The 14,946-nt window shown below is 43.3% G+C and overlaps 1 protein-coding gene across 1 annotated transcript in view; it reads left to right on the top strand.

Annotated features, from left to right (window-relative positions):
* Positions 1–14,946, top strand: part of CUNH20orf194 (chromosome unknown C20orf194 homolog) — a 75,095-nt gene that overhangs the window by 20,514 nt on the left and 39,635 nt on the right. Inside the window, exons 10-18 of the mRNA XM_018572203.1 lie at positions 593–728; positions 1,119–1,200; positions 3,934–3,970; positions 6,066–6,153; positions 9,590–9,666; positions 11,450–11,494; positions 11,580–11,625; positions 12,968–13,079; positions 14,371–14,441. Of these exons, the coding sequence (XP_018427705.1) occupies positions 593–728; positions 1,119–1,200; positions 3,934–3,970; positions 6,066–6,153; positions 9,590–9,666; positions 11,450–11,494; positions 11,580–11,625; positions 12,968–13,079; positions 14,371–14,441 (694 nt within the window). The remainder of the gene's footprint in view (positions 1–592; positions 729–1,118; positions 1,201–3,933; positions 3,971–6,065; positions 6,154–9,589; positions 9,667–11,449; positions 11,495–11,579; positions 11,626–12,967; positions 13,080–14,370; positions 14,442–14,946) is intronic.

Genomic DNA, 14,946 nt, shown 5'->3' with positions numbered 1-14,946 from the left:
ACGAGGCCCCCCCCCCCCCATTCAGGGGGGGAAGGAACCTAATGACCAAACCTCCTCCCTTTAGACTTCGGGGCAGGTCGGAAGACCCGCACCCTCCATTCTGTGGAGTGAAAAAAGCACAGAAATAAAAAGTGCACAAGACAGTGAAGAAAAATAAATAAGCCAATGTGCCAGACAAAGGCTAGGCCTTGCGGGCCTGGTATAAAAATTTCCCCTGGTCTTAGCCAAAAGGCCTAGTCCAAGAGGCGTAGTGCAGAAACAGCTGTGGTTATCATGGCCTAGAGTACCTTTCACACTGTGGGGTCCCACACCCATAGTGCTACTCAGGCTGTATTTTAATGGGACAGATAAACAAATATTTGGCACACCGGCAATATTTGATCTGGCTCAATGTGTCCAGATCACAGGGGCACAAACAGTAAGTACGATGGTGAGAGTGGGCACTTCTCAGACAGAGCACAGCAGGCGGACGGACTGAGGATCTCTTTATCATAGCAGCAATGCAAGATATTGTACTTGCCATATTAGTTTAGAATACTCTAAAGAGGACCTGTATCCCATATCCACATGTAATGTTTTTTCTCCCATCTAGCCCCTGCAGGCAACCCTTTGTCCTGTTCGGCAGCCACTCCACCAGAGAGAACCTGAAACCTGGCAGCTTCATATTCCCATCTGAAGGTCATCTGGTCAGGAACACCGGACCCGGAGGCAGCACCGCCAAACACATGGTAATGGGGATTATGTACACTTCCCCTTAAGCATCTGATGCTGACCTAAAGGATTAAAGTAATTTCTCTAGTTCAAATCAAGATTTTCAATGTCATGGGTGTGGTGACTGATGGTCACTGATCTCTGCAGGGAGAAGAATGTGAACTGATCTATAGCGCTGGCATGTGACCTCTGCAGTGTCACACTCTGGCTTAAACTGTTGGGAAAATTATATTTTACTCTCCCAATATCCTCCTTTTAAAACGAGCTATCACAGGGCACTGTGTCCTGAAAATCTGCAGCAATTCCCATTATGTTGGGATGGTATAATTTAGAATGATCTGTAAACAAGCTCTGTAGGCCGTGGTGGGAAGTGTGTCAATTCTAACACATTCAATGTCTGTTATCAGGTGGCGCGGTGTGTCTCTCCTAAGGGCCCCCTGGCCTGTTCTAGGACTTACTTCTTTGGGAGCACTCACAGTCCTTATCTGGGTAAGTCCATTTTGTAAAGAATTGTCATTGTTTGCACTGTTCCGTACACTGTCAACCGAGCCCTTCATTCCTTTGTATTTTGTTAAGGTCTGCTTTGCTCTGGTGCCTTTTGGGTGGATGGGTGTTCTGTGTGAGTACAGGAGGCAAGGGCATAACCTTGGAGCCAAGAGTTTCCTAATAAATAATTGTCTGACCTACCAAAGCATTTTTCGTCCAGACATCATTCTGGCAGATAAAGAGCCATGGTCACAGTGGTAAAACAGAATTTCTTAAAGTGAACCTGACCAGCCCGAAAAAGCACCTAAGGTAATAGTAGTGCTGAACCGTGGTTCCTATAAGTCCTGTAAATCTTAAGATGAATAAATGTATTGATGAGGATCTCCTTGGACTCTAGTCCTGGGCAGCACATGGATGAAGCTCCACACCCACCAGTAATCTCTGTAGTGCCGGAGCCTCTTTGTCTATTGAGATTTTGTTATTGGACAGCTAAGTGGTGGTGGCGGCGGCATCTCAACTATACCACTCCCCATTGGGGAGCCATATGTATGAGTCTTTCACTTCAGCACTGATGTCACCCTGATCACTTTTTAGGCCAGGCAGGTTCGCTTGAAAGGAACACAATCATATATTCTTGCTGAGCCCCAATTTTGTGTTATTGTAAGATTTATAATACTTTTTGAAGTGATATTTAAGATTAACTTGTTTTACTGTGCCATAGTTTTAGCAACATATTACATGCTGTAGATTTCTATGTGTTTCGTCTTCTGTGTGTACATCTGGTAGCAAGATCTAGTAAATGGCTTTGACAATCAAGAACAGGAGAATCCTCTGCAGAGAGCATATATTTATAGCCATTGGACCTTTGTGTCTTGTCTTAGCTGCCATAGAAGCCATTGGAAGGAGTCTTTTGGCCAGATGTAGGCATTTACCCTTAAGGCTCAGGTCAACGGGACCTCCGAAGCTTATCTGGGATGGTGGTAGAAAACAGAAAGTAAAGTTTCTCCACATTGTCAAACCAGTGACTCTTCCATCTACAGGTGAAACTCGAATAATTAGAATATCGTGCAAAGTTCATTTATTTTACTAATGCAACTTAAAAGGTGAAACTAATATATGAGAGAGACTCATTACATGCAAAGCAAGATAATTCAAGCCGTGATTTGTCATAATTGTGATGATTATGGCTTACAGCTCATGAAAACCCCAAGAACCCCAAATCCACAACCTCAAAAAAGTAGATTATTACATGCAATCAATAAAACAAAGATTGTACATAGAACAATATCGGACCTCTGAAAAGTACAAGCATGCATATGTACTCAGTACTTGGTTTGGGCCCCTTTTGCAGCACTTACTGCCATTACTTTTGCACGATATTCTAATTATTTGAGTTTCACCTGTATATCCAGTCATGTTATTGGTAACATGTCACATCAATGCATGCCAAGTCTTACATTACATTGTTACTCCCGCTGGACATGGCTGCTCTTGCACCAGACATGGGTTCTATTACATCATTACTCCAGCCGGAGATGGCTTCTCTTATATTTTTATTGGAGCCGGAGATGGCTCCTCTTGCATCGTTACACCCACCAGAGATGGGCACTATTCCATTATTACGCCCACTGGACATGGCTTCTCTTCTTTATGCCCACTGGACATGGTTTCCCTTATATTGCTACTCCTGCTGGACATGGGTTCTGTTGGAATGATAAAATGCACTGCGCTACAAATAGGACTTCATATATCTATCTCAGTGTACAATGAATGAAATCGATGAACAAATCAACAATCGTGAAAATTCCAAAATAAATCACAGTGGGCTTCTCATATATCACCATTGAAAATAATGTCCATCATAATGTGTAACACATATACTGTAGATATATAAAATTAAACGTCCAATCTCAATGTGTAAGGACACACTCTTCAATCCCTCTGTGCCGTCTATCCTCTAATTATCATGAATGTTAATCTACCCGCTGTGCGCGTACATATAACATGGGTTACACGGGAATATGGGTTCAAATGCATCGTTACTCCTTCTGCATATGGGTTCTGTAACATTATCACTCCTGCCGGACATGGCTTCTATTACATTGTTGTTCCCTTTCAGACATGGCTTCTCTTACATCGTTACTCTTCGGTTCTATGATGTCGTTAGTCCCGCTGGACATGGTTTCTCTTACATTGTTACAAATACTGGTCATGGCTTCTCTTACGTCTTTACTCCCTCCACACATGACTCCTTCTCTGACACAATTTGCACTTAGTTATATGATAATGTCCTGTTTAGCAGGGAAACGTGTCAGAGGAGTTGATATACCTCGTGGGATTAACAATGTAAGAGGACCCCTCAATGGTTTTATAAAAAGTTAATGAAAAAAACACAGCAGTCTACGGCTTGGGCGTTTGTGATTTACTGGGAGGAGGTGGACCCCAGTTTATTGGACCTGGTTCCTCTGGAGTGTGGGCACATGAAGGTTGCTTTGAGTGGTACAACTTGGAAAAAACTATGGGCTTCTACAGTGGAAGGTGCAGGAGAATTTGTGTATGAGGTTCTGAAGAAAGGTCCTACCTGCACTGACCATAGCATTCCTACCAGGGCGAGCGCCATTATACAAGAAGGAATTTGGGTAGCATTGTTTAGTGCATGTTGTGCTAACATATACTGTCGGTGTGTTCTTCCACATGTTATTGATATTATCTTGCTTTTTTTTTTTCTTTTTGTAGGAAATGACAACGAGACGCACAAAAAAAGTGAACAAATGTAAGTGTTGGTTTCTTTTTTTTTTCTCTTGCTCCGACTACCTAAAACAAATCTGATTTAGGTGACTACGGTGCAATACTGTCAGGGGTGCTTATAACCATGACATTTTATTCTCAAGGTTTAGGGCATTGTGTGGTCAATCTTGATTTTAAAAAAACCTTCATTGAAAGCACCTCTTCTTTAATGCACTTTTTGAGGTGCATTTGAACTGCTCTTGTCTGCAACACAAACTGATCTCAGTGGGACTCTCTGCGCCTAAGGAACAAAAGCAAAGCAGGACAGACATGGCCTCACAATGGTCTATGACATCAGGCAGTTAGTCTGCAGACTTGCCATAAAAGGTCACTTCAAATGCAAGTCATATGAATGTCTACACAAAGCTTAACGTTGAAGGAAAGGCTACACAATAACTTATCTGATAAATGATGCTTAGATCCTCTTTGCACCAGCTAGTCGGGCCAACAACAGTGTGTGGAGTAACCTATAGCCAAGATGTCCTCCCATTGACGTCCATAGCTCCCAGGTGTTGTCACACCCACCAGCTACGGAGAGAGGGGAATGGACCGCAGTGCTGGAACTTTCCGGTCACATGACCAGTAAAACATTAAAAAGCGTATTCAGAATGTGATTTATTAGAAAATGTAAGCAGAAGGAATCAGAAAAAAGGGGAATCTTCATTTAACAGCTGGATTATTGGGTAGCATTTCATTCTACTATAATTCTTTTTATTAATAAAGGAAAAACTGTTGCTGAGATCTCTTAAAGGGGAACTAAACTCCACTGTCCATGCTCAGGGATTTTGCCATGATGTGTAAGTATGCACAGCATATTTGTACATTATGAAAGACATACCTGGCGAAGCAATACTCTCCAGCGATGCGATGACTGCAATCTCCCTCGTATTTCCGTCACATGCTGCTTCTACCTTTTTTTTGGTCTTTTGCTGGGTTCTTTATATTTGGTCATCTTGATTTGGACAGGAAGGCGTAAATCCCACGCATGCGCAAAGGAGTTTAATTATCTAGGCACTAATCACTGGACCTAGACGTAGAGTCCTCTGCTTCTGCAAGGGTCCTTCTCTGCAAAATGCTGGTAGGTGGCAGTCTGTTCTTCTCAGGCTGCTTTCTAAAGAAAACCAACTAGAAGACATTGAACACTTTTTTTTTTTGTATTTCTCCACCTGGAATGTATTTCACAATTTAAGCTGAAGGTTCAGTTGGGCTTGAACCATTTTTCTAAATGCTGTTCATCATTTTGACATTTTCTTCCTTAGGCCACTCTAAAATGATAAAGAAACCCTTCCTGTCTTGTTGGTGAACTTTTCCTTCCGTCCTTTCTTCCTATCTACACAGCTGATGTGCCCTTGTCCTTTTATATAGTCCTTGGAAGAAATGTGCCAAATCTTACTAACCTTGAATATTATTATATCAGTTAGATTAGTTTGTTTCTTTTTCCTACAATTAAGAATCACATCCTTTTTAACCTTTTGTTGTTGACAAGAGATTTCATCCTCTTTTATTAATTGGGGACTTTTGAAGATGAATTTGGCACTTCTATTTTCTGTATTTGACAGTGCAAGCTTCCGAGATTTCATGGTAATATAATTACTTTGAAAGTTCCATTGGAGGACGCAGCAGACCTAAGGGGTTAAAAGCCTTAGTGGGTCGTGGCATATCCCAGTTCATGTCTGTATCTGGCTAAGTAATGAAGCAACAATGACCATGACGGCTTTGGAGCTTGGATCTCCAAAAATTAGTCTTAGATGACCGCTTCAGTATTTTTGTCCAGATCCGATCCTTTTAATTTAAGTATTTGGATCCTCTTCTGATCTACTGTGTCCGGTGTCCACCCAGAGCTTAACTGATGTTACCCAGTATTCAAGAACTTTGGTACATGAAACCCACGAAAGGAACCTAAAGAATGTAAAGGTTCCGTTGTCATTGTGGTTGATGGGCTTCAATGTAAAATTGAATTTACATGGCCAATTCGCACCAATACTGTCACACATGTGCCTTGGCTCTTTGCAGTTTGGTCATTTATGAGTTGACTACACCAGTGTAACTAGCCCTCATACGTATTATTTTTCTCTTTTCAGTGTTGTGCTGTCTCAGGTCTATGCTGCTGTGGTGGAAGCTGTCCTTGCTGGGATTGCAAGCTTTGTGAAGTGTTCAAGTTTGACCAAGGTAATACCTGTGTAGAGGGTGCACCAGGGCTGGTGGCTGTGCACTTAGCAATGCATGCTGGGTAGGCGGGTCAGGGCCTGTATTTACTGCAGGGAGCTCACAGCTTCAGGTTAGACGGGAAGACATCACCCCCAAGGAACTTGTAGAGAGCAGAGAAATTACATTTCGATCCTCTTCTACTCTATCGCTGTACAGTAATAGGCTGAGGACGGACAGGTGACCAGGCACTAGTGCAATGTTGTAGCAGACAGAAATTGGGTGACAAATCTACAGGCTGAAAAGCTCCTATTTAAGTAATCTAGCTGTGTAATAGGCTGTTTGCCTTGGGTTCAGCTAACTTTGGGTAAAGGGATATTAAAGTCAAAAGCCTTTTCTGTGATTGCAAATGCTAACAAATCACCTACAATGGATGCTGCTCCTTAATGTTTAAACATTCTAGCTTCCTGCAGAAGCAGCTGGTCCCCTGAGCACTGGTCCTGTTTTAGAGTGGCTCCCTTCCCTTCCTATGCAGTCACCCCTGTGTCTCCTAGTAAGCTCCACAAACATGCAGACACCCCAAGGCAAACCTCTCCTCTGCTCCCCTTCGCCCCTCTCCTTCCTTCTCCAAGTTGGCAGATAGGCGGTTGCTATAGACTGCGCTGTTCCTTATGATCTTGTACTGGGCAGGAAGTTCAGGCAAGCTGAGATGAGAGATTTGGAGCTGTTTGAAAACATGATGGCTGTACGTGCTGTGGAAAAATGTAGCCGAATACTTTGCTGGGCGATGCACATTTGTTTGATCTGGATTCATTATTGAAAAAGTTTGAGTGTTTAATACTATATTATCGACCTAACAAGTGGAAGCTGTCTTTCTCAATTTCCCCCCACATAGTTACTATCTTTTGTATCATTTGCCCCTCCCGTTTAGATTGTAAGCTCTCGCAAACAGGGTCCTCCTAATCCTCTTGATTTGTAACTTTACTGCTTTCTGCTTTTTTATTTATTTTGTATAGCTCTGCCTAACTGTTGATGCCAAATAAATCAATAATAATAATAATATAAATTACATATATTTCTTAATAATGATAAAAAGATTTTTTTTTAATCTACAGCAAATTATATAAAACACAACTGACCCCAAACTATATTATAGTTTCCCTTTTAAGTCTAAAATCCTTCTTGAGATTGCCATTCAGTGTGACATACTTTGGTCCACAATTGTGAACTACGGTGTCAGCACTTGCTAAGGGTGACAGACTAAACAGAGAGGAGACATGAACTGCCCGGAGAGTTGGTGAAAGCCCTGGAAGCCATGATCACAGACAAGGATTTCTCAGGCTGCTTCATGTCCTGACACATTTGGTGACACTCCTGCCTAGTAATGTGTCTCTTTACCACAACAAGATATTATGAAATCTGAATCTGCCTCTATGAGAAAACATCGTAGCTGATGACTAAAGATAATGAGCCGGCAGCTGGGGATTCTCTCTCTTGTGTAATTAAAGGGGGATTTAAAGTGAAGTATACACACACACAGCTTTTACTTTCTGTAACAGAACATAATTTGAGCTTTCTTGAAGGATAACTAAACCCAAGAATCAAATCTGAATATATTGCAGCTCACCAGTCCTTGGATGTGCTAGCTGCATTCATTTTTAGTCTTCAGCTTAAGGACATTTTCAACCAGTATAGAAACTAGGGGGGTTATTCACAAAGCTAGGTGAAGGATCAGCCGTAGCTCCGGCTGATCGGCTAGCTTCGGCCGCCGGAGCCTTTCGGTTCAGTCAAACTGAAGGGTTGCTGCACCATAGACCGCACAGCTCCTGAAGGCAGCCGAGCCGAAGGCATATATGTGTCACATATAAGTGACACCCAAAGCGGGGCAAACAGCCGGCCGAACGCCTCGCAGAGATCACGGCTGGCTCCGCCCAATTGCAATGACAGATCAGCGCCCCCCCAGGTTACCTGGGGACGCTGAACTGTCATTAAACAATGAGAACTGGGCCGAGCCGGCCGTGATGTCACGACCGGCTCTGCCCAGTTGTTGTTCATTGGCCCGGGACCTGCTAGAAGATTCTAGCAGGTCCCGGCCAATAGGAAACAGTTGGGTGGAGCTAGCTGTCACTGTTAGCTCCGCCCAATTGTCTTTTTATTTGTATTTTAAATTTTTTTTAAATCTTTCTTTTTTAAAAAAAAATGATTTATTTACGTTTTTTGAACATTTTTTTTTTCCTACTTTTTTCATTGATTTCCTATTCTGCTTGGTACCACGAAGGTGCCGAGCTGAATGCCGTTTAGCCCCTATGAGAATAGCTCAGCCAATCCAGATGTTCCCTAGGAGTACCCCAAAAACCTTCAACACTGTGGTCACCTGCATTATTATTATTATTATTATTATACATGATTTATGTAGAGCCAACAGTTTGCTCAGCGCTTTACAATTAAGGGAAGAGATTACAATCACAATACAATTCAAGACAAGATGGTAAGGAGGGCCCTGCCCCTGAGGGCTTACAATCTAAAAATGACGAGTACTCCTAAACCCTCAACACTATAGTGTTTTGGGGTTTTGGAATATTCAAGTCTTGCTGATAAATATGTTGTCAAGTTATTTTAGGTATATGGGAAGGATATGTCCTTTTTGATGTGGGGATTAATATTCATAGACTTTTGATTCTTATGGAAATGTTACTTTCATGCTTCAGTTTTGGAAGGGGGCATTGTGTGGAGGGGTTTGCAAGTAACAATAGTGTTGAGGGTTTTGAGGAGTTTTTCTTTCTTGCAAATAACAATAGTGTTGTTGGTTTTCGGAGAACCCCAGTCCTGGGAGTCACAGTAGTTTGAGCATGTTGCAGTACTCCAGTATTGGGGATGACTTAAGTGTTGAAGGTTTTGGAGTACTTCATTCTTTGGGGTGACAATAGTGTTGGAGGTTTTGGAGTACTTCATTCTCTGGGGTGACAATAGTGTTGGAGGTTTTGGAGTACTTCATTCTCTGGGGTGACAATAGTGTTGGAGGTTTTGGAGTACTTCATTCTCTGGGGTGACAATAGTGTTGAGGGTTTTGGAGTATTCATATTCTTGATTTCTATGCATCTTCTGTGCACACATAACGGTTATGAATGATATGCTCTGGCTGTATGACGGGAATATGATTTTGCGATGATAGAAAAACTATGCTGACAGGTTTGTTACAGTAATGCAAGGAGGTGCAATAATGTCCTAATTAAACATTGTACTTATTGCATGTCCTGTCCTTCTATGTCCAGCCAGGCTGTGGATACTGGTTTGTGTTTTGGAAGCCCTCTTGTCTGTCTGCTGTGGTTTTGCTCTATTATCGGATTGATCAGCGGCGTGTAGAATGATCTGGTTGTCCTCCGAGTTGTATCCTGTGTCATGTTGGTGTACATCGCTCCGAGTATGACGTCACCGCACTCTTGTTTTCTCTTTCTTGCAGGCAAAGGAAGTGGCAGAACACAATTTCTGGATGTCGCTGGACTCCTTTAATCTCGTTCAGATGAGAGCCGCTTTGAGGTTAGCTCGACATTTTCTCTTTGTTTTTTAAAAATGGATCTTTCATGGGAATACACATCAGAGGGAAAACACGGCTTAATTATGCCGTGCGCACTGGCTGGTGTCTGTAATCAAGTGAGGAGTGCAGCACAAATTCATTATAGCTCAGTGTGTTACTGTGACCAGAAATCTCTACAAAAAAAAAATCCAGTGACCTTCTGATACCAGGATGGAAATTGCATGCAGACCACCAGAGGTAATGGCCACATGTGATACTGAGCCTACATAAAACTAAATTCCAGTGAGTGAAAGGGACGGGCCTGGGGCAATCAGGCTGGGGAGGAAAGGGCTAGATCAGGGGCGGTTTAAAAGAGAATTCTGGGGTATGTATTAACCTCCTCCCGTGACCCAAAATGCAGTATATAGCGGGCTGTTGCCCGCGATATACTGAGAGCGCCGCAGCCGGGGCGGATCCTGACAATACTTTTTGTATCCACCCATCTGCGTGAGTGACAGCTGGCTCTGCCTATCTAGAGGCAGAACCAGCTGTGCCCTCCCCTGTCCGTTCCTCCAGTCAGCGCTTGGGGATCGGAGCGAGTGGGGTCAGGGAGCCGTGACTGATCACTGCAGAGAGATAATCGGGAGGTGAGCGGATCAGCGGCATATTTCTGCTCTCTTCCCGATTGATAGAGCCAACCTGTGACAGCTTCTTTGTCACACGTCGGCTCTAACTATGCTTATGAGGGGAAATCACTCCCCTCATAGTTCTCCTTTAACTTTGGCCCTCCAGCTGCGCTTTAACTACCAGTCCCAACACGCCTCCGGGAGTCATGCCTCTAAAGGTGCCCATACACCTTACGATTATCGGACTAAACTTTTCGTCCGATGATCGAACCGTCGTACGATTTTCGTACGACGGCCCCATCCTGCCCCGATTATCGCAATGTTCAATCAGCGGTAGTTAGAAAAAAACACCTGGACGACTTGCGGTAATTGACCGCAATTATTTTCGTTTGCGCATGCGCAGTGTTAATCGTACGACTTTTGACGGACGGAAACGCCACCAACCATGCGAACATCGTACGATCAACCAAAGTTTTCAAACATGCTTGACCGTCAAAAGTCGTACGATTGTACAGTACTATCGGTCGGGCACTCTATTCACACGTTACGATTGTCGTACGAAAAGTCGATCGCATACGATTATCGTACGACAATCGTAAGGTGTATGGGCACCTTTACTGTCAGTCTTGCAATGCTTCATGGGACTTCTAGTTCCGCAACACCTGGAGAGCCGCAGTTGTCCTTCAGCCAGGAAATGAGGCGGGCTCTATCTGACTTGCTGCAGCTTCTTATGTACATGAGAAGCTCACAGTGTGCAGTGAGATCAAAGTAATCCATTTCAGTCCTGGAGAGGAGCCGGTACAACTGTGCAAGACTGAAGAGAAGGCTGGAGTCCAGTTTTAAGTTTTCGGTAGAGCGGGAAACAAGCCAGCCCTCTGCCATGTTTGTATTGCTTTCTGTGTCCTCACTTCCTCCCTGGTGTCACCTGAGGTAAAGTAAAAATCTCTCCATTCAGGATACAGACCGATAGTCACCACTCCATCTAAACCTGAGGAAACAATTTTTGATTGGGGGTTACAACATTTTATATATAATGTGTATATGTGCATGTATATATCATTATTTTTGTTGCTTTCAGCCATTGTTCTATTGTAGATGTACACGATGAGATGACAACTATGAATGGTAGACTAGTATAAAAGAGATTTCTAAGTAATATCGATGACATGTTTCCTTCCAGGTCCAAAGTATCATTTCAGATTGAAGCTGTGAATAGTCTGGGCAGGTAATGTATTACTATTGGATCTCTGTATTTGTGTCATGTAGACTGATATTATTGGACTTAGTGTCATTCTCTTTCCATCTTTCAGAACGGTGCCCTTAGACCACGATGATGGCGTGCATTTAATTAAGACGGTATGTATATACCTGTATCCCGTCATTGAACTATTTGTATTAACATGTCTTGTTTAGTCCTATTATTTATGAGGGAATCCATACACCTAGGGGCATGGGAACCAAACCATGGAGCATGGGACTGAATAATTTAAAGCTGAACTCCAGGATAAGTAAATATTGTCCTTGAATGCTCCTTCCCCTCCGCACCTGCAAGTGTTGGAACTATATACCGTACACAGCAGTGCAGCCCTACAGTCGGTAATTTTAAATTCTGCTTGCAAATGGCGAGCACTCATTGGTCAGTGCGGTCACCTGACCTGACCAATGAGAAGCGCTTCTTGCTAAGAAGCACTTGTCAATGGTCAGTGCAGTCAGAAGTGCTTTTTTATTGGCCATGTGCAGTCAGGTGACCGCTGGAACTCAGTGGACTGGATTGGACTTGGCTTCTGACAACGTTGACCTGTGAGAAGTGCTTCTTGTCAAGGAGCGCTTCTCCTTGGTCAGTGCACCCTGGGGACCACGCTGATCAATGATTGCTCCCATTTGTGGGAGGAATATAAATTGTTGCCTGTGGGGCTGCATGGCTGTGTACGGGTCCTACACCAGCAGCCACAGAGGGGAAGGAGCGTTCTCTGACAGTTATGAGCAGCAGGGAGAGGGGGCAGATAGGTGGGTGTAATTCCATTTTCACAAGTTCACCTGGTATAGTGGACTAACCCTTTTAAATGAAAGTTTTCGTCCCTGGACTCATCTTTAAATAACATCAGACAGGATTCCCTGCATTATTGAACCTGAAATTAAGTTGATGTGTCACATGACATGCAAGTCACATGGTGTGTCTGGACTGCCGTTGCAGATCATTTGTTGCAGCAGTTTTGCACATATTTGCCTGTGGGAATTGATCACTCCAATGCCTCTACCACAGTATGACAGAAAAATGGAAATGTCAATATTGTGAGTCAACTGTTAGACTACAATTATGTGGGAAGAAACCAGAGTAGGCAGAGGTTATCCATGCAAACATGAGATGACTATACAAACTCCACGTTGACATTGTCCTTGGTGGGGATGGATCTCTGTGGACTGGAATGAAGTCCAAGTCATGGTAACACAATACATTCTTTGTTTGGCTGGTTTCTATGTAGAGAGGAAAATTGCTTTGTGTTTTGTTTGAGCTGTACAGCGTCTCTGTAAATCACAGCGCCTGGCGTTTGTCTCCCTCCACTGAAGATTGAATGTGATTGGTGGATGAGAGCAAAAGCAGAAGTTTTTAGTATTGACACTTTGATATGTGAAGCCCATTGTGCGCTATAGTAAGTGACGTGCCCCCACTGACCGCGGTCACATGATAATCTTTCAGGCCTCCATGGCAGTGTATGACATTCCCGACCTGCAAGGGGGAAGAGGAAATCTGGGGTCCGTGGTCTTCTCTGAATCTTTCCTGAAGTCGGAAATTCATGTTAGGGACAAAGGTACGTCTGTTCATTTTGATTTGGTGATACGTTTTCTTGTGCTCCATGATGGCTTCACTGTGTGTAAAATAATATCCTGGGAGGTTATTATTGTTGCCACAGAATAGGTGCCAATGGCAAAAATCATAACCCCCAGCACAGGTGTCAATGCAGCTATAATAACCCCCACCACAGGTGTCAATGCAGCTATAATAACCCCCAGCACAGGTGTCAATGCAGCTATAATAACCCCCAGCACAGGTGTCCATGCAGCTATAATAACCCCCAGCACAGGTGTCCATGCAGCTATAATAAGCCCCAGCACAGGTGTCCATGCAGCTATAATAACCTCCAGTACAGGTGTCCATGCAGCTGTAATAACCCCCAGTACAGGTGTCAATGCAGCTATAATAACCCCCAGCACAGGTGTCAATGCAGCTATAATAACCCCCAGCACAGGTGTCCATGCAGCTATAATAACCCCCATTACAGGTGTCAATGCAGCTATAATAGCCCCAGCACAGGTGTAAATGGGCAGAATATGGAGCAGTTGCCCATGGCAACCAATCACCTTCTCTCTTCAGTTGGTTCAGTTAAGCTGAGAGAGAAGCTGATTGTTGCCATGGGCAACTGCTCCAGTTTTGATGAGTTTCCCCTCAGAGAACGTCTTCCTGTGCGGAGGAGGCAATATTTATATCTGCGGGGTGTGAGTGTTTATTTTGGTGCAGCTGCTCACCACCCGGATTTTATTTCCAGCCGTTCACACTGACGGATAAACATGGAAGTACAAATCCAAATAAAAGGACGGCCTTGTTCTGGGATAATTATACACGGCTTGTTTTTCCTTTTTTGAGTTGCATCAGATGATGTGCAGTGAAGGAAAGCCTAGATCTGTGAGAAACGAGATGACTGGAATCAAATACAAGTCATTGGAGATTAAATCTTCCCGTGTCCTGTGCTGGTGGTAACATGTCCCTTCATGTAGCTGGAGCAGGGCAGGTATATCTGGTGTAGGAAGTAAAGTGATCTGTGCGGCCCCTCAGCTATGGGGCCAGACTGATGCACCGTCCCTTCCAGGCATTTCCTAGGTGTGTCTCTTGAAGCTCAGGGATGGGCAACCTGGGCATTCCGGTGGTGAAAGTACAAATCCTAGTATGCCTCTGGGAATCCGGCCTGTGGCGGTCTTGCAATTTATTATTTCTTTATTACAGGTACTACAGCCTGTACATTGTATCAAGCTGACCTCTGTTACATGTAGAAGGAAAAACGTAGATTCTTTCCCATGAAATATCTGCCCGTCTCTTGTTTTCAGATGGAGAGATCAAATCCGACAATAGCTATGTCATTCTCACTGCTGCTATTCCCCGCTTTATCTCCTGGCTGGTAAGTACTGGGGTGTGATCATGGGATGGTTGGTGGCAACAACTAATCGGTTAAATCGATTATAATCTAACAAAATGTTATTTTTGGTGGGGGGGCTTATTATTTAGGTTTAAATGAAGAGTAGGAACACAAATGATATAGGGAGGGAGGAGCGTAGATTAGAGGATTAGGGTAAGCAACACCAATGGAGCATTTTTCTATAAGACATCTTTTTTTTTTTTTTAGCATATAAATCTTTATTAAATTTTCTCACAACCAATAACGTTGCACTTTATATACAGTAAATAGCAGCCACATACATGTCATAATGCATTGAGAGTATGCCAGTAATAACTAATACAAAGACCACTGATGGTGCAGAACCGGGGATAACAGTATATCCGGCATATATGCATGGAGAAAACACATCATGTAATGCAGCCATAACTCATGGCTAAAATTATAACCGATACTTGGCATAAGAAGAGAAAAGTGTGGAGTAGTGAGAAAAGGTGGGGAAACAATA

This window comes from Nanorana parkeri, unplaced genomic scaffold (genome assembly GCF_000935625.1).
Source record: "Nanorana parkeri isolate BGI_ZX_2015 unplaced genomic scaffold, ASM93562v1 scaffold1968, whole genome shotgun sequence".
NCBI classification, from domain to species: Eukaryota; Metazoa; Chordata; class Amphibia; order Anura; family Dicroglossidae; genus Nanorana; species Nanorana parkeri.
The sequence above is the reverse complement of the archived record's forward strand: the minus strand, read 5'-3'. Positions and strand labels throughout refer to the sequence as shown.